Source organism: Camelus dromedarius, chromosome 1 (genome assembly GCF_036321535.1).
Source record: "Camelus dromedarius isolate mCamDro1 chromosome 1, mCamDro1.pat, whole genome shotgun sequence".
NCBI classification, from domain to species: domain Eukaryota; kingdom Metazoa; phylum Chordata; class Mammalia; order Artiodactyla; family Camelidae; genus Camelus; species Camelus dromedarius.
Window position 1 is genome coordinate 69572248 of NC_087436.1, and position 20911 is coordinate 69593158.

At 34.7% G+C, this 20911-nt stretch overlaps 1 protein-coding gene across 1 annotated transcript; it reads right to left on the bottom strand.

Annotated features, from left to right (window-relative positions):
• Nucleotides 1-323: 323 nt before the first annotated feature.
• Nucleotides 324-19720, bottom strand: LOC105090956 (sulfotransferase 1E1). Its single transcript, XM_010982366.3, has 9 exons — nt 19609-19720; nt 16407-16462; nt 15412-15573; nt 13476-13601; nt 12611-12708; nt 8652-8778; nt 6657-6751; nt 3353-3533; nt 324-1176 (listed from the first exon to the last, which is right to left on the bottom strand). The coding sequence occupies exons 3-9, from the start codon at nt 15560-15562 to the stop codon at nt 1064-1066; spliced, it is 891 nt and encodes a 296-aa protein (XP_010980668.1). The 5' UTR covers nt 15563-15573; nt 16407-16462; nt 19609-19720; the 3' UTR covers nt 324-1063.
• Nucleotides 19721-20911: the final 1191 nt, after the last annotated feature.

Genomic DNA, 20911 nt, shown 5'->3' on the forward strand with positions numbered 1-20911 from the left:
GATGTTATACTAAAAAAATAGCTTTGATTCTGAAAAATCATAATCATTGAACAGGGGGCTAAGAATTCCCTAGACTTTTCTCCAAAGAGTAAGAAAACATATGTCAATTTCTCCCTAGATTTGACATTTGAGTTTAGGAATTAAGGATGTCATATTCTACTAAACACTCATAGTGAATTTTTTATCATCTTATGTGTCCTCTGATGTAGAGAAAGGAAGAACTAACTACTACAATAAACATACTATAGAAAATAATGATCAGTAGAGTACAGGAAAATAGGAGACAGAAGCCAAAACAGCATTATTTAAATAAAAAGCAGTAATTCTTCTTCTTTTCTTTTGTTTTTATTTTATTTTTCTGGTAAATATCACATTCTTTAAGACTTTAGTTTACAGAGGTTACATTCATTACATTGCACATTGGACAGAAGAAATGCTAAAGCATAAATATTTTAAACTGGCTGAAGACATTCAAGCATAAATAACACTCATTGGGATTACTTATAGACATCTGGAAAACAGTACTGTCATGCCACAAATTTACGTTAAACTAAGGTAAATTCCAAATTAAGCCATTCTGCAGAAAGTGAAAGAAAATAGGGAGGAAATAATAGGTCTAGTTAAGCCCTATGTATTTTTATTTTTTAACTTCTTTCTGCCAAAGTTTTCAAAGTCCATGTGCACTTATTAATATATATGCATTTATGTATATACGTGTATATGCATAGACTAAGTGGACTAATAAATGGAAAAACATAAACCGTAAAATTAAAGACTTTAGAATGCTTGGTTATTTTTAAAGAGACTAACAACTTGGATGATTTGTGTGCTCCTACATAATTCGTATAGGTTACAGATTCATGTGATACTTGTCAAAAAGAAAAAAAATTAAAAAGATAACAGCTGGGAAAAAAATCTTGCTTGCATTTTTATATGGAGATCTCAATAGTCATGTGAACCTGACCATCCTCCTTCACATGACTCATTCTCTACCAATTTAAAATAAAAGAGGAGGAATGATGAGAAGAAAACTTTAATCTCAGATATGTTAAGAAAACTCTTTTCAAATCTCATTTCGTGGTTTTAATGTGGACCCCTTCATTTGCTGCTTGTAGTGCATGTCAAATTTCTCATTCAGGGCTACTGTAAAGTGATTCTTCCAGTCTCCTGCCACCCCTGTAGCAAAAGAGATGAAACAGTAAATATTATGTATTCCAGCCAGAATAATGAAATTTTCTAATATTTACTGCTTTCTTTAACACCTAATTAAATTTTATTTTCTTGTAATCCTCACTTATAGAAATAAAATATACACTATAAATACTATATATTCAAGAGTGCAAAGAAGGATTTGTTATGATTATTTAAAAAATACAGCCAATTTCTTATTTGATTCTTCCCTCTTATAACATTTCACTTAACATTTCTTCTCCAATTCCTCTGAAATGTTGGTGCCCCTAAGATGACATCCACATTTTACCCACTCCAGAGATACTAAATTCGCTTTCATGCTGATAACATTAATATCCAGACTCACTTCTTCATATCCAACTGCTTCCCTGATGTGGCCACTTGGATTCCATATGAGTATCTCAAATTCAACTAGTTCAAAAGTAAGTTAATTTTCTTCCTTACCAAATTGCATTTTATTTGTGTACTTTTCCCTAACCTGGTTAATGGCCACACCAAGTATCCATGTGTAAACTTCGAAGATGACCCTCAACCATAATATCTAATTATTTAATCACATTCAGACTTTCTTCATATTCATTTCATCCTCTCCATTTCTGCTGCTACCGGCAGTGAGAGACGCTCCTCAGCGTTTCCCACCTATGTTGTTAAATGTTTAGCAGGCCCTTCTATTTTGCTTTCTATCATATCCAACCCTCCCCTGACAGAAGTCACCTTGTATTGTTTAATTAATTAATTAATTAATTAATTAATTAATAATAGAGGAGATGCTGAGGATTGAACACAGAATCTTGTGCAGGCTAAGCATGTGCTCCAGAGCTTGAGCTATACCCTCTTCCCTCATCTTGAATTTTAAATTAGTCAGTGGTTCACTTGATCCCTTAGCTCAAGGAGCTCTAAATTTTCCTAGTGAAAAAATCAAAAAGCAGAAGATATCAATATCTTGTAATAACCTTTAACGAAAAAGAATATGAAAACAAATGTATGTATATGCATGACTGGGACATCATGCTGTACACCAGAAATTGACACATTGTAACTGACTATACTTCAATTGAAAAAAAAATTGTAATTAAAAAAAAGCAGAGGAAAGCAAATGTGTGTCTTGAAAATCAGGTAGGGTCTGAGGGCATAGCAGTGTGGAACCCTTTATAAGCATGGCAGTTATTTTAAACTCATTGTTTTATCTCAAAAATATACGGAGACATTATGGAAAAAGAAGCTGATGTAGTCTGAGGTGTAAATAATTTAAATTTAATCTGCATGTGAACTCTTTTCAGGGTTACCCTGTTTTCACCCAGTGGCAGTTTTATTACTTCAATTATTAAAAAAAATTCCTACCTCAACAGCAATTTGTCAAAGAAAATGAAATTTATTCTGTTTTTGCTTCATATATCAGTAAAATTGGATGTCCTCATCCTCTATATATCCTACATGCCTTTGGATTTATAAACTGACTTGACCTGATCAGACCACGCCTCTTCCCAAAAGATGTCACCTCATTGTATTTTGATATTTTTGCTAAACGGAGCTGTATTTGTCACTAAGTGCTTTGAAACTTAGTCTTTTTTAAAACAGCCTTATTGAGGTATGATTAATATACAGAAAACTATACACATTTAATGTGTACAGGTTGATAAGTTTGGGCATTTGCCATTTAGTCTTGAAAAACATGTCCACCACTTAGTTGAGGAAAAGCTGACTAATTGTTCTGAGCTTGTTTCCTCATCTCAACATGAGATAATAATAGAAGTTCCTCTTAAGTCTTATATTAAAATTTTTTTAAAAATCAGAATTTACAATTTATATCATGTGCATGATGCAGCAGCAAGGCACAAAGACTTAATAAATACTAGCTAGTAGAGTGTGGTACCCTTGCTAGTGCTAAGGCTGGGGTGGCTGCTGTTCTTTCTTAACATAATTTGCTGCATATACTAAATATTCAACAAGTAACAGTAACTTATTAGTGGTATTAGTAGTAGTGCTAGTATCATATGCTTCTGCAGAACTGGTAACTCAATCGAGTGTTCACATGAGAATCAGCTCTGAAGAAAACAAGCTGGATCGACAGGCAAGAACAGACTTTCATAGATGTTTGCCTGTAACGATTTCAACTTGTGACTTCCTGTAGCAGTGGAGGCAAGTAATGGGACCATCTCACCCTTTCTCATGAAGGGAGACACTTTATGGTTCATGACCTCCTCCGGCAGTGTTGTGTAATTGGTAGATGGGTTGTTCTTCATCTCTTGGAATGTAGTATGTCTTACAATCTTGGCCAAAAGCTCCTCTGATATTTTCCTTCCCAGAAATTTTACCACTTTCAGCACCTCTTTCCTGATATTCTAGGAAGAAAAAAAAATTTGAACACTCAATTACTAAAAGTGAATATATTACTATGTGGATAAAAAAGAACACAGAAAGAAAACCTTCCCCTGCCCCCCTGCTGATATTTTAATTAGGTTTCTAGTGAGGAAAAGTTTTCTTGCAGAAGTGGTATTTTTGAACTTCTCTAAGCATGGTTTCCCTCATTCATAAAATGGACAAAAAAGAACTTTCAAATATTGTTAGAACACTAAATGGGATGATATTTATAAAACATTTATTTTAGTCCTCCGTGCATAGTAGTACATACTCAGTAAATACTATCTATGAATATAAATATATATTCTCAAAGACTATAGTCCCCTGTGACAGATCAAGTTTTGGGTTGAAAATATGCAGACAGCTTTCATTTTTCTTTTAATTTATTGATGTAACTAGCAAGAAGCAAAGGAACCTGAATGATTAAGAAAAGGTGTAAATAGTCAAATATTCAACATGGAACATCAGATGTTTATGAACCATAGCTACAAACATTCCCATCAATTGTCACTTCTATAGGGTACCCAATTACTCAGCTTAATCATTCAACGCAACTATTCTCAATACCAACTATAATGCTATTGCAATGTGTAGTTCCCTCCACACAGAATGTATAGTTCCCTCTAATTCTCTGTCCTACCAGTTACAGTTGCTATCAAACTTCAGCTTAAGTATCACTTCCTTTGGGATGATTTCCTTGACAGCTCCAATTTGAGTTAGATAACCCAATTTTTGCCCCCTAAATTCCCATATAAATCTATTGTGCCATATCTTTATTCTCATATATTTTTATTTACTTGTCTGTTTTCCATAAGAAAAAGATAGTGTCTCTACACACAAGGTTAATGTTTTTTTCTCTTTCTACTTGATACATTGCAGAAATAAGAGAAAGTTTATTTATTTATACTTCTGCTCCTTATTAATTCAAATAGAGGAGAAACTTAAACATGACCATTATTGACCAAAATAGGCAGTAAATGGACATGGACAATTTGGGAGGGTGAAATGGTTGGATTAACTAATAAAATTTTGTTTGTGTGCCTTTTAAATTTACTGTTTTCAATATCCTAGTTAAGAACACAGGTTTAGATGTTATAGTAAACTATAGACTATGGCTGTTTCTCATTCAAATTTGTTCTTTGTTAAATTCTCTAAAGGAATAATAATTCTGTTTCTAATATTTATAATTTTATTGTAAATATGTCCCCATCAAGACAACTCTAGAATTACTGCCACAAGAATTTTAATAATTGTGCAAAGATGTGAACAAGACATGGATATCAACTGCTTTCTTGGTGCTAATAAAGAATGAGAGAAGATAAGACATTTTTCATCTCTTAGTAAAGAGACCCAGTATTTTTTCTACCTTCAAAAAATTATTTGATATGTACTCATATGTGCTTTAAAGAATATACATGAATATAGCACTCATTACCTATTACCCAGTGCATGCAATAGAGCAGTCATAATTTGTTGAGTTCTTCCATTTGCAAGTTTCCAAGTGTATTCTTTTCACTCTCCATTCCCATTTCCACAAACAACAACAAAAATTAACTTACTATCCTTAACTGATCTAATCAATCCTGTGCTTTACTCTGTAGACTTGAAGCTCATGTATGTGTTCCTAGACAACATAAGGTTTGGTTTTACACAGTTGATGTGCACAGTTGAAGTTTACTCCTTTTCACTGCAATATAATATTTAATAGTAGAATAATAATTTATATCATGCACTGATTCTTAAGTATAAGTGTATTTGGGTTGTTTTCAATTTTTATGGTCATGGAGAATGCTGCCTTGAAGATTGTTGTATATGAAACCTAATACACACAAGCCAGTATTTCTCAAGAGCATATATCTACAAGTGGAATTTCTGGATCTTAAGTTACATGCATGTTTGCCCTTCCTAGGTAATGGCAAGTTGTTTCCATGGTTTTTATATCTTTTTATATTCTTATCAGAATTGTTACTTCTCATTAATCCACATCGTGGCTAGTATATATCATTGTCAGACTTTTTAATTGTTGTCAGCCTGGTGGATGTGAAATGGCATCTCATAGTAATTCCCCATTCCCCTGGTTATTTACTATTAATTAATTAATTAATTTATTTATTTATTTATTATTAAGTTATAGTGAATTTACAATGTTATATCAATTTCTGGTATACAGCACAATTCTTCAGTCATACATGAATATACATATGTGCATTTACATATTCTTTTTCACCCTGAGCTACTACAAGATATCGAATATATTTCCCTGTGCTATACAGTATAAACTTGTTTATCTATTTTATATATTTGAATTACTGTGATTACTGACAAAGGTAGGAAAAAAACTAGATTATGAAGAAATTGGGAGAAATTTTCAGTATTGCTGTGCCATAATTCTCTTTACTCTCTCCTTCTGGAAGTTTGAGTTGATATATGTGGGACCTCATTTCTCTATCCTATATATACATTACTCTCTAAAAATATTCTATTTATCTTACTGTGGTACATTCTATGTAATTTACTCAGCCTCATCTTCCACATTACTAATTCACTATTTAGCCATGTCCTATCTGTTATTTAAATCATCTTTTAATTTTCTAATTTTAATTTTCAAAAATTATTTTCAAAATTCTATTGCCTTTTTTCAAATCTGATTTGTCAATTTTAGCAATCTCTTGTCTCTCTGTAAAATTTTTAATTTCTTCTTTTATTTCTTTAAACATCTGAAGGATAGTTATTTTATGGTCCTTGTCTGATAATGCCAGCATCTATAGATTTGGAAACCAGTTGACTCTTCTTGCCCATTGCGATTCCCTCTGTGTGTGTGTGTGTGTTGTTGTTGTTGTTGTTGTTGTTGTTGTTGTTGTTGTTGTTGTTTTGTCTTATGACAAGTTTTATCTCTGGTAATTTCTTGAGACGTGGGTTTGAATGCATTCATTTACAGAAGGTTTTTACTTACTAGCTTCAAATCTTTGCTAAAGTATCTGAGTTATTGTAACTTTTGGAGTTGGCTGCATCATTTATTTAAAGGCCAAATTTTGTGTCTTCAGTGTTGTCATATGTTAACATTTAGAGAATTACTAAGTTGCCATAAGTTTTAAGTTTCTTACCTCCTGCATGTCTTCATAGAAAAGAAATAGCACTTGTGGATTCTTTCTCTTTTCCCACCAAGCTTTTGTGTGTTTATACCAGGAACCGTAAGGAACTAAAATTAGAGACAAAAACAATGTGAGGACATAGTATCATCTCTATACAACTTGAAAATGAATGTTCAAACAACAGTAGCAACAAAGAAATATAAACAAATGATCATGGAATGAAAACTAGAGATCAGCTGCACATCTTAGGAAAATTTCTCCAGAGCAACGAGGCAAAGTATGTTGAATAATCTATACACAGAAATATATCCTTGACTTTCATTATTATGATGTGTATTATGACTCAGAGGAAAAGTGAAGGAAGTCTCCCATCCATTTGATTCAGAGCATATGACAGCATTTTTGAAACTGGTGTGTGTGTGTGTGTGTGTGTGTGTGTGTGTGTGTCTGTATTTGTAAAACCAGATTATTAGTGAAAGGAGTTGAGTTAGTGGAACTATCCATGTAGTTATGATCAGAATTCAGCCCAGGTCATAAATTTACCATATACAAACTAGCTTTGCAACTGAAGCTAGCAACTGTATGATTTTTTTATTACTCTATTTACAGTTTAAATGGTAAGGTATGTTCTCTTTGGGACCCTTACTGTCATTCTTAGAATAACTTAGAAGTGTTTGGAGGTGATGTAGTAATGCCAAATGATGTTTCTTCCTTTTGCTTCCCTAATCTTCTCTCACATAATACCAAGTGTTTCTCCCAGTAACAAGCTGACATGATAACATAATGATGTTTGAGTCAAGGTAGTCTGCTTCTCATTAAATCAGTTCATGCCTCTTCTATCTTTGACCCTCTTGACAATGCATTTATTTATTTAAGTACAGTTGACTGAAAATACTATAGTAGTTTCAGATATATGACATAGCAATCCAATATTTTAATAGATTACACAACATAAAGTTATTATAAAATATTGACTATATTCTCTGTGTGGCTCCCTGTGATTTATTTTATGACTAGTAGTTTGTACCTCTTAATCCCCTTCATCTATTTTGCCCCTTCCCCCATCCCTCTCCCCTGTAGTAAAAGCTAGTTTGTTCTCTGTATCTGTAGGTGGGAATGTTTCTGCCTTGTTATATTTGTTTCTTTACAGAAAAAAGTCATATAATGATTTTTATAATGTTCTTATTCATCCACTTGCAGAGGTACGGTGTTATCTTTCTCTGCCTTATAAGGCAGGTTTTGATGATCTTGAAGCATATATTTTATTGCTGATGCTTTAGCATAACATTTTCCAAAACATAACAACAAGCATAAAGCACATATAACTACACCTTTATTGAGTTGCCATTAAATCTTGTCAATATAAAAATGGCATTATTATCCGTTTTCCTTACAATTATTACTACAGGATCAGAATAGCCATCTTCAGTTAATACAAGACTCTCCCAAAGCCTTTCTTTCTCAAATCTGAATACTCAGTTGCTTTAGTCTGGAGTTAAATAAAAAGGCAAAATTTCTCAGAATTTCTGCTCAAGTCATTCTTCTACTGTTCTGAGAAATCTAGTTGAATTAGTCAGACTGTACCGTGGGTATAATGAGTAAGCACTTGGTAGATATTCAGACTTCTTTGTGAATTTTGGCCCATGTGGTATCTGAAATTTTTCTTAGAAACAAATGAACCCTCTCTCCTTTATCCTTTTCCCTCTTCTTCAGTGGAGTTGTGATAACACACTGTGAAATAATTCTCTAATGAAAAGAGAAGAGAAGGAGGACTGGACACACACGTCTGTATACTTATTTGTAGGCATTGAAATGGAGTGTCCAGATTCTGCAATTTACCTTCGGAAACTCTGCTTGCTCTGAAGTTCAAGGGCTTCTAGAACTTCTAGATTTTCATTATAAATCAAGGAAAATAACAGACCAGAACAGGCAACAAAAATTTTTGGTCAGAGATGCCACTTGTATAATTTACCTTGAAAGAATTCAGAGAAAAGAAACCATTCTTACCTTCTCCATCCATGAATTTCTCCACAAAATCTTGAAAAGAACCAGGATCTGGATTAACAGTTACCATCAGAAAGAAGAAATAGTAAGAAACAACCACATCCTTGGCATTCCGGCAAACGTAGATGATCTAAGGGAATGAAATCATATATTAAATCACCTAATATTTTTCAAACATAGACTGATCAAGATTTAAAACAGAAATGTTTATGTTTTCAACTATAAATGTAACACAATTTATTGTAGAAAATGTATAAAATATGTAAAATTATAAAGAAGAAACTCCTTCAACAATCTGAAGTGACAGTATCTTTTGTATTACTGTTCAATGTTATTTCTGACTTTTCATTTTTATGGCATTTTCACATACTACTTCATTTGAGTTTCTCAAATATTCTTGATATAAATTGGGCAAAACAGATTATTATCCCCAATTAAAGGTGAAGAAACTGAACTGAAGCTGAGTCAGAATACATTGTTAAGAATAAATCAATGAGAGTAAATGATTTGGTAAATCATTCAGTCAACAGTAAAGTCCTCTGGTCTTCATCATTCTGCATAATAACTTTTTTAAAAAGTCCTATCACTTGAAGAAAAAAATATGTTTATGAAGTCTTTTTAAATGCACATTGATACTAGTGAAAAAGTATAATCTTCATTCACAGGTTGTTGAGTTTCCATTTTATATAGAGAGGGAAAGTCAGTAACCAGGAAGCGGTGGTCTTAGATGTTAGTTCTGGCACTTGGCTCTACCATCTTGTGCAAAGCACCCATCATTTTGGACCTGAATTTTCTATCTGCTAAACAAATGAGTTGGGTCAGATCTCTATGGTCTTTTCTAGGTCTGATGTTCAATGGTGCAGGACAAGATCTACAAAAGTAAACTGCATATCTCCATGGTCTTCTGTCCTCGGGCACCTGAGCAGTGCTATCGGGAGAGGCTGCTTTGACTCGCCGCTCTTCACTGGGTATGATTAGGCTCACTAACTTGTCTTACTCAGGGTTCTACATTTTAAAACAATTTTAAAGAAACCTTTTTGTATATTCTAAGAAGTATGGTTTTCATTGCTATGGTCCCACTATAGAAAGCTCCAACTACTACAGGAAAAAAAAAAAAAGTGAACTTTCTTTTCTTATCAAAGCTATCATTAGCCATATCAAACTTTTCCAAATTATTTACAACTCTCCCCCGTCCTTTTTGCCTGTTAGTTGAAAGAAACTCTTGGTTGTTACATCCACAAATTTACTTCGTTGTTTTCAGCCTTTTCCTTTATTCATGCTATTCTCTCTGTCTTGAATATTCTCTGCATCTCAAAATACTATCCATATTTAAAGCTTGGCTCTGGGTACTCCAAGAAGCTTTTTATTCTCCAAAATGAGGGGTGGGAGGAAGCAGAAGCCTCCTTCTTCTCCTAAACTTCCATTAGTTTATCTTATCTCCTTTTTGAAAGGTCCTTTCACTGCACGTGCTCTTCCTGCCTTCAACGAAAATCTAAGTCTTCTCCGGCAGCTCTCCCAAGTCTAAATTTCTAGTTTGCCCACAATTCACTTGGGATCATAATCTATTTAAAAATCGTACACTTGAAAAACCCCTGATCCTGTATTCACACTTCTCCCAGTGGAAGCCATGTTTAAGCTTGTCTTCACTCCCTTGCTTTAATTGAAGATTTGAACACCTGCCTCATAGTATTACTCTCCATTCCAAACCTTTCAATCATGTTGTATAATTTTAGTGTCTGTGTGCTTGACCTTTCCAATTCTATAGGTTTTTGTGGTCATTGATCACTACCTCTATGTTACTTTAGCTAGCCACTTCTTTAACCAAACTTTGAAATTGTCAGAACCCTAAAGATTCTGAAGCCTTATCCTTGAACACCATGTTTTTTTTCCCAAGTTCTGTTTCTCTTTTCTTTCTTATCAGGAATATACCTCATCTGCAATAAAATTCAGGGCCTCAAGTTTATTGGCCTCAATTGTTTCTTTTATCTGTTAACCTATTCCTTTTTTTTTTTCACTTTCTTCATTTTTATCACTTAAAGTTTCTAGTCCAACACTCCAAACACAATTTTACTAATAGTCTCTATCCATCTGTCTTCTTGTCCCCCAGTAAAACACCCTGGAAATACTCAGGATGTGAATCTATCCAACTGTCTCTTACTCTTTGATGATCTCTGAGATAATAAGCAGTTTTATGAAGACTGAGGCTATTATAAAGGTATATTATCTATTTTCACTTAAGAAGTAAAGAGATAACATCAAGACTACATCACATTCTCCAAAGGGAAAACAATGTAACTTGGCCAAATCTCTTGAAAAAAATGGGAATGACACATTTTCTGGAAGATACATAAATAGTATTAATTAAAGAGAGAGTCTTTATGTGTGGAATGATTTCAGCAAGATGTATGTTGTCTTTCTAGGATTGCTTATGATAAGAGCAAACAAACAAAAAACATTGACATCTTCAAAATTTTGCAAAGGAGATCTCCAGAAAATGTCTTCTATGCCATGTTTCATCAGAGTACAAAATGGAAATGTTTCATGTCTCTAACTGATTCCCTTTTTTGTCAGTAGGGACTACATACAGTACCTTAGTATCTCATATATTTAGGGTGAGTCACATTGTGTCCTAATAAAGCTAATAAGTTCTTAAGGAACAACTTCAGTCCTCCAAGACAATGTTTTGCCTGTACTCTAGGATTACATGTATCATTCTTTCGAAAAAGCAAAACTGATCGTAACAACCAGTAGCTCAATATATCTGTAACTCCTCATTATCGTCCAAGTAGAGCCCAAACTTCCTAACTTGGCCTCAGTATCTGTTGTAATTGAACCCAGCTTATCTTCCTTCACTTTGCCAGCCAATATGGGCACTCAGCCTTCCAGCTGAATTGAACTGGCTCCACATCCCACCTGGGGTTGCCTCTGGGAATGTATAGACCACTCCCACGCATCCTTTCTACATCAGCTGAGATGTTACTTGTTCCTGGATGTTTTCCCTGCCCTCAATCCCTGGGCTAGAATTCTTCTCTTCTGTGACTTATGGCACCTCCGGTATTGTCTATTTATTTGTCCCTTTCCCCTTGTGGTCCATGTGTGTCCATGAAGACAAGAATTGCATGTGCCTTGTCAATTGTTATATTGCCAGCATATGATACACACTCAGTAAATAATTATTGTATTAGCTTTCTTTATTTATCCTTGTCTAGTTCATTTGCATGCTTCACAATGCCAAGCATAATAGTTTGCAAAAAAGAGTATATTCAATACAATCACTAATAACAAATACAAAAGTATCTACCATATATTATTTATAATATGCTAGGTGCTATGTTAAGCACTTTACAAGCATTATTTCAGTTAATCTCTAAATAAGTCTATGAGGAATTCTATTATTATTCTTTTACAGATAAGGAAACTGAAGCTTAGAGAGAATCACCTCTGGAGTTGGAACTAAAATCTAGACAATACTGACTATGATCCACATTTTTAAAATGCCTATAGATTCAGTGAAGGAATTTTTTTTTTTTTTTTTTTTTTTTTTTTGGTGGGGAAAGGTAATTAGATTTACTCACTTATTTATTCTTAGAGGAAGTAGTAGGGATTGAACCCACGACCTATGCATGCTAAGCAGGCACTCTACTACTTGAACTACACACCCCCCCACTAGTGAAGGAGTAAATACACAAGTGTGTATGAGACACAGTTGGAGGGAAGGGTGTAGCTCAGTGGTAGATCTCATGTTCAGCATGCACTGGTACCTGGTTTCAATCCCCAGTACCTCCATTATAAGCAAAACAAACAAACAAACCTACCTAATTACCTCCCCTCAATAAAAATTTTAAAAAATTTTAAATTTATTATATATTTTTAAAAAGACACAGTTAAGATGTTACCTAACTTCATCATTCTAAAATTTCTTTGAATTAGATGAAGTTCTGGGAACACTTGACTCTGTTTACCTTACAGTTCTTTTCCCAAAATGAGGCTGGAAGAAGCTCAAGTGGCAGATGAGACTTCACTATTCTGGGAGATGCCATCTGTTTTAATTGCTGTACTCCTAATTTATACAAAAACAAAAAAACAAAAGTTAGACAACTTTGAAAATTACAAATGTTTATATGGATTTTTGTAGATTTTAAAACATAGAAGTAACTATATATTCTTTATTGTGGTCATAATAATAACACATACTCACTGTGACAGAAGTTTAGCTAAAGAAAATTATAGAGAAAAAAATAGATCAAATAAAATTTCAGCACTTTGAAAAATCGTTATTAACATTTTGGTAAGCAGCCTTTCATATAAATATACCTATATGCCCAGCCTCACAGCCATCCAAATGCCATACACACAGAGGAAATTTTTCCTATCTTCCAATTACATTTTTCTCAATATATTATACTGACATTGCAATGTCAAAAAACACATGACATCATAACATGTTTAATGATCTCATAGTGTTATTATACTACTTTTAACTTCTTTTGTTGGTTAATATTTATACTGTTTCTAATGTTATATGACATTAAAAGAATCTGTGATAGATATCTTTTTGCATATATCCTTGAAAAATTTATGGCTATTTTCCTAGTGTTTTAAGTATCCCATAGAGACAGAAATGCTCACATATTACTAGGTTCTGCTGAACGAATGTGAGAACTATACCATAAACTCGATCAAGATTTAAATTTCAGTTTACACTCTTTCCTATGTAGAAGACATAATACTAATTGTCTCACTTTTGCTTGCAGCCTTTTTCTTGCACCATTTACATCCACACATTAAAATATATGTATATAGCTTTTAAAATTAACTGAGCATTACCATCGATCACATTTTCGGTTTTGCTTTCCAGGTAAGGAACTCGATTAAAAATGGCATCTTTCTTGCACTTTTCCACATCACCTTCGGTATAAATCATGCATACAATTTCACTAATCCATGTTGTGCCTGCAAAAAATTAAACAAATCTGAGTCTCCCACTGACCATGTGTGGCTGATGATGCAAGAAATGATGGATTTATAGTTGGATAAAGTAAGAAATTATCAATGCAGTATTACTTGAAAGGTGTCAGAATAGTCAGAGGACTCAAGAAATATTTACTTTATTTAATCTTATAAGATCCAAATGTAGCCTCAAAAAATAAGGATGAACATTATAGTAAGATACACCTGTGCTAGAAGTCTGAATTTGTCCATGATGAATTGTGCAAGCTGGAAACAGTTTTGGATCTAAAATTTTACATCTGAAAAGTAAGGAGCTTTGATAAACAGATGACACACTCAAGCATGCTTTCAACCACAAATTTTCTGGATAGCTTCTTATGCCTCAGGTTGAGTCCTAGTTCAGAGTATATTGAAGAGAATAAATCTTGTCCTTGTCCTACAATGGTCAAAGACCTTCTGAAGAGTCAGAAACAATGCTCCATAATGACAGCACTTCTTTTTCCTTAAGGTGTTGTAACACAGGGGCACATGGATTTAAAGGACCACAAAGGAGGGACTTTGTGTGTTGCTGCTGTGCTGTTTCCACAAGAAATGCCCTCAAGAGATCATGATAATTGAGCATAATCTTAACAAATTATTGGTATAAACTCACCAGTTTTGTAAGGTAGGGAATGGTTCTACCAGAAGCACTCTTTTTTTTTTTTTTTTTTGATTTAACAGTCAGATACTCACAAATAGTAAAGTGATGAGGAAAAGACTTGGATACAGATTATAAAGCCTAATCAGAGCCTACCTAAAGGGATGGGTGGAGATGAGGCCTCAGAGGCAAGCAGACGCCAAGCAAAAAAAGGCTTGCAGTTCATACTGGAGTTCTAGTTGTTTTCTATAGGGTTTTAAATGGTGTTGACATCCATTAAGCAAGAAAGCAAGATTATCAAGGTTCTGTTTTTGAAGAATCCCTCTAGTGGCAGAATAAATAAAACAACAGAGTGAGGGCTCAGTAAGAAGGACAAGAGACCTGTGAGAGTCTGACTGTAGGGCATTATCCAAGAGACTGAGTGTGCAGAACCTCCAGACTGACTGAGTACACGGGGTGAAGAAGAAGGGAAACTGACTCTGGAGTAGTTCTCAGGTGTCCTCTTCAGATGACTGGTTTTGTGCTGGCATTAATTCAGACACGGAAGAAAAGTGGAGGAACACTTTAGAGTCAGAGTAGTCAAAGACATACATTAGTGTTTGACATATTCAAGTGTTAATTGGAACAACCATACAGAGAAGTCAGGGCCAGATCTTTCGAATTTTAAAGGCCTGTGATTGTAAGACTATGGAACTATGACGAATAGTTGATCTAATTTCAAGGGGAAAGGATGTTGCTTCAAAATAGAGTTTAGAGATAAACTTAAAAAAAAGAGGATCTGGTTAGCTGAAAAAGTGTTTTTTTTTTTAATCTGTGACAATGGCTTATATTTTGTTTATACAACAATGATAATAATGACATAGGGTAAATACAGTGAATAGTTTTAAATTTTAGTTATGGTCTGTATTCATCCATCTATACTATATAATTTTCTAAAGTGGCCAGCAATGCCCATTTGTCAACGTGCTGCTCAGGTTGTAGGTACGGACTGTGGTCTTAAAGTAGATCTGTAATGCTCCACGTTTTCTATGTCTATATCAAAACTGTTACATCTGGCCTCACTTATTATATCGAGTGAGTGCAGGAGAAGTGAACAGCTTAATATTTGACAGCCAAGGTGCATCTGTCATTTCTAGGTGAAAAAGGGAACAACTTTGACATAATGAAGAGACTTACCAGATTTGGGATAAGTAACAATGACAAGGTCGTCAGGTCTTGCCTCAAATGTCTCCACATTATGCCAATTTTGGATAAATTCTTTATACAGTGGCATTCCACGGAGTCTGCCAAAGTAATCTGCATAGGCAGGTTTGGAAGAATTCATCATAAAATGGCACACTGAAAGAAGAAAGGAAAGTTGTCCACTTCATATGTACTTTATAATGTTTTAGCATTAATAACAGCCCTGTACACTGAGCTTCTCTGGGGTTTCTGGGATTCCTTAGCTGTTGAGCATGTCGGGTAAAGACATACTGGAGAAGTATGTAACATAGTCTTGGGGGAGTGGGTATAGCTCAGCAGTAAAGTGCATGGTGCATGCCTAGCATGCACAAGGTCTTGGGTTCAATCCCCAGTACTTCATTAACTAACTAAATAAATAAATAGATAAATCTAATTACCTCCCTCCCTGACAAAAAAAAAAACAAACACAAAAACATAGTGTTGGTACTTTAAGAGTTTCTAACCTTATTATTGAGATCATTATAATATACAGAAGAATAAGAAGTATAAAGCATAATTAAGTAAAATGTCTTAAAAATATGTACAAAATGTGATACATTTATATTAGCATACTTATGTATAATATTTGTACATAAAAAATTCCATGATCATTGTAAACAACAGAGCCTTTGATTTCTCTGTCAAAACTGGTGGGGCATATAAAAAGACTAAGAGATTCAGGAAATGCAGCAATATTTTGGCAAAGAATCACTTCAATTAATTCTGTATACATTAAATAACAATAAAGATTGATAGTGCCATTGGATAGCTATTGCCAGATATCAAAGTCAGAGCTTCTTTAGTTCCTGGGTATGTTTCATTTAATGATAAAATTCAAGTGCTTGGTGAGTATATTAGAAAGAAGGTGAAATTCATGACAGTGTAATGGATACGTCTAAGACACAGATTCTTGAGGGTACAGAAGCTTCCTCTGTGACCCCTAGCATTACCTGTTTTTTTCTCTCTCACTTAATCGGTAAAGAAGTAGACACTCCCACCAAGTGACCTGTATGAAAATTATAAGGTTGAACAAGGTGATTATCATTGATAATTCATCTCCTGGTCCTATGGCAACTCATTTCATGTTCAGGGTTAGTCTTAGAATTTTTAATTAAGCAAACTTTCCTTTATTGGTTTTCAACTTCTTTCACTGCCTCCTCCCCCCGGCCCCCAGACTTTCCTCATTCTGAATTTGTGATACAACATCTCGACAAATGCTGTCCCTCTTTGATAGCTGCCTTACTGGATCACTCTTGTATCCACCCTTGCCCAGAATGCTGCCTGATGAGTTGTTACACACTCGTGCATTTGTGGCTGCTTTGGCTTTTACTGTCTTTTCCAGAAAGTTTGTAGAATAATAGGAGTGTCTTGGGGGCAATAGTTCTTTTAGCCACCAAATGAGTTTCCTTTAATGCAAAGAATCCCAAGGCATGAGAAATGCACTATAAAGAAGAAATTAAATTAGTAGATACTCTAACAAATGCATTAACACAAAGGATGAAATATTTGATGATAAAGTCTTACACAGATATCTCTTACAAATCAAGTAATTAGACCATTGACTTACACTGAAAACTTCTATAGTGTTTTCTGCACTATACTTCAAGCTGCACATTAGAGGTGAAAACTTCCAGATGTTGCAACTCTCCCTCACTCAGTCCCATTGATTCCATCTCCATCACTTTATTCTCTCTTCTAACTTTATGATCACTGGCCTAGTTTGGAAGTTCAGCTACTATTGACTGAACATGAAAATAGCCCTCCAACTGGACTTCTTGTGAAAAGGCCTATCTCCTCTTTCTACACCAGAGGAAAGGAAATGGTTGTTATTCAATAGACACTTAGTGCTAGACCTGAAAAGTTTTATTTTAAAATCTCACTTATATGTCATAAGATTCTATCAAAAAGCGAACATCATTATCAATTAGGTTAAGTTTGTCCTGAAGGAGACTTCTTAAGGATGGACCCATGCTCGTCTTACACAAGGAATGATAAATATGCATACATTCATGCATTCATGTAAGCATGTATGTATAAATATACTCATTTTAAACAAATGATTGTTGAAAAATTTAAGCAATATAGAGAAAATGAAAGTGCTCAAAGAGAGTATTCCATTCTCAAGAAATGACCATTCCTAATAGTGTTGCATTTATGCTTCCAAATACTTAAATATATGTAAAATCTATATGCTTATGTATACAGTTTCATTTGTATTATATTTTATACCAATCTATATGACGTGAATATATTTAGTGTTGATACATAAATTCTATTTTTGTTTTTATAAACGACACATAGCAATCTATACTATGGATATAAGAGAGACAATATACTTCTTTATTGTTGGGAATTCCTGTTTTTCTGTTTTTTCCAGTGTAACTAGTACTGCAACAAATGTCATATCTTTTCACACTTACCTTTGCAGTGACAATGAATTTGCCAAAATAAAAGGTATATACGTGTAACATACTGGTTACTGCTTTTAACAAATCACTAAAAGAGTTACAGTAAAAGTTTGCACAGTATCTGAAATTGCCTATTTTCTCACTGCATCATCAGTACTGGAAATTATTTGTTATAATCTTTCATAATTGAATACATATTTTTAAAATCTGTATTTCATAGATATTTTATAATTTTTCATGTTTTCATGTTCCATATGTTTTTGGTTATTTTAATCACTTTGATCAGTTTTGCCCATCAAGAGGATTTTCTCCTGACTCATGTATAGCTAGTAACTTATTATTGATTTTCAGATTGAAGGTGTCAGGAGTTTTTCCCATCTTATATTGCTAGTAGTCTTTAACTTTTTTTATGGTTTGCACAGAAGCTTATTGTTCATACAATCTGCAGACAAAAACGTGTATGAGAAGCAACCCTTGCCCTGCCTGTTGATTCGTTTATTCACATGAACAGCTTGGTGTTCTGCCAAGTTTGTAAGAATTGCCTTATAGTCAACCGGCAGTAGCTGATTCATTATTAAACAGTTGGCTGACTTATGGCTGACTCTTCATGGTCAATTTTAACCCCAGATTTAAACTAGGTGGCAAATAATAAAGTCTTTTTTTGTTTGTTTAACTTCTTTTAGTTAATTATCTCATATCCCAATGGATAGATTCACCTCCAGCTGCTTTCTTCTTTCTCAAAGACATATTTCAGTTAACAACTGTCAGTTTCACTTCCTAACTGAGTGTGTAGGTTATTGTTTTCAGAATGCCAACAAAAATGATTAAACCTGTAATTCATAAATTCAATTAAAGGGAGAAATTTTTTTTCTTCTTTTCTTCCTCCTGGTTAGTTCTCTCTTCCCCCTTTTTCTTTCTCGCTTTCTCCATCCTCCCCTTCTCCACTCCCCTGTCTGCCTTTCACCCAGCAAGCACTCCCTGTGGGAGTGCTTGACTTGCCCCCAGGCGCAGTGTGAAGTGCTGGACACCAGGCGAAGGGCTCACTGAGGCCTCATCTTCTTGCACTGACCTGGATTTGAGCAGACTGGCTGAAAGTGGAGAAAATCCATTCATACATTGTTCTATCTGGAACCCCAGCACTGTGTCACAAAGCAGATGCTCAAAAACCATCAATAAGTTCAATTACTTGATTGTTAGAGCAAATCTCTCTGGATTTTCCAGTTTCCACTGAGGACTCCTAGACAAGATGTGTGCGACTCTGCAGGTGGTCTACCTGCCAGCGACTTACCAAGGACTTGGAGTTCTGCTCTTATTTGTCTGGTGTCTCTCACTTAAAAGTAACAGTAATATGTGCAGGGCTCTGATAGTAATCCACTGCTTCTAACATATTTCACAGACGTAATCAGAAATCAGTCCACACTCTGTTTCTACTCTGCTTGCTTTGTTTTCTTATCAGTAAAATGGAGAGCATGTCCAACGTGCAGAAATTACAAAGTATCTAAGATACTGTAGTTTTATGTTAAAACCCTTTAAACAGCAAAGCATGATACAAATGCAAGATATTATTTTTAATGATAAACAAGTGATTTTAAAAGGCTTTACATACTTCACATTATTAAGTAACTAAAATATTGATTAAAAACTTTATTCTCTCTTTACAGCTTTGTAATATATAATTTACATTCTATATTTCCTGTATCTAAAATCTAAATATTCATGTCAGCAATGATAATAAGGATACAACCTGTCCAGGTGATCCTGTGAAAGACGCTGGGTGATCCAATTCAGTTTCCTTCAGATCCTCACTCAGGTTTCAAGCTGCAAGAAAAAGGATGAGAACTACTGTGCATTTGTAATGTTTCTGGTGAGCTTTTATTCTGAATGCCAGAGAAGGAGGCGGAGATTACTTCGTGGGGCTTGGCTTTCTGGAGTTCATGGTGCACCAGAGTAACACAAATATGGATTGATACCTGCAGATGCAGCTAGACCCACCACGTCATGTTTATCAATATAGTGCTGTAGAAATCCTCCTGCTATTTGTCATTCTTGGTTAATGATCAAATTTCTAAGTTTGCCAATAGCCATCAGTATGTTGAGGAGAAGGAGGGAGAGGAAGTGAACGCAAAGATAAGGGGAAAAAATGCAAGTAAGATGGAGCGAGACATAAGAGGGCTGGGATGAGCCAGTCTCTTACTCCTTCATTGATGAGGAGTGTAATGCATAGGGTTGATTTTCAAAAGAATAACTCACTAGGGGAGTAAGAGGAGAGAAGAAAATGACAGAGGAGCAACAGGAGGGCAGCAAGGACCCTGGCTCAGGAGTCCTAGCTTAGTTTACAGGAGACCTGTCAAAGACGGCTTTACAATACTTGCTTGTTCCTGACAAGTCACTTGGAAAATATCTTCTGTTTAAAATGTTTGCCTTTAACTGTTAAATTCCTGAAAAATCAAAGCCAGGTAACAGCTAAGGAAAGAATATAAACATCCCTCACCTTTGGATTATTATTATAAAAATCTCACTTCTCTCTGCTCCTAAAGGAGAAATAATAAAATGGCTGCACTTAGGCCAACAAATTCTTGGCTATGTGCTTACTGCTTGCTTTTAAAATGGTCCACAAACATGACTGACTGGACACTGCTCCCAGCCCCAGGCCCATTGTTAAAGCTAAGGTTGTTGACTTGGCTGTTTTTACTTTGCTCTGACAACTAAAAATTTTAGTCATGTTTGGCTTTGGAATTATTCTTCAGAAAAACAGTCACCGAATGATAACCTCAGGAGAATGACCAGACCCTTCAGAGTTCCCCCATAGCATCAGATGAGTCTGACCAGATAAAGAAGGTCACAGGCTGATAACCTTCCAGGCTACCAGATGGTCCCATGACACCAAACTGACTCATCAAGATTTAGGAGAAAGTTCCACCAGAGACTCTTATTGATTGTGACGGGTTCACAGCTTTGAAGGCACTAGCCTTCTGTGAGTCCCCTTTGCCCGGCAAAGCAATAAAGCTGTCTCTTTTTTTCTATGCTCTAAGACCTTGTCTCTGAGT

Bases quoted from the DNA above. Each gene is read 5' to 3' on its own strand.
- LOC105090956 (XM_010982366.3), bottom strand. From the start codon at position 15,562: ATGATGAATTCTTCCAAACCTGCCTATGCAGATTACTTTGGCAGACTC. The intron at 13,602-15,411 runs GTAAGTCTCTTC...AATTTTTTGCAG, and splicing joins TGTTACTTATCCCAAATCTG to GCACAACATGGATTAGTGAA. The intron at 12,709-13,475 runs GTAATGCTCAGT...TGTATAAATTAG, and splicing joins AACCGAAAATGTGATCGATG to GAGTACAGCAATTAAAACAG.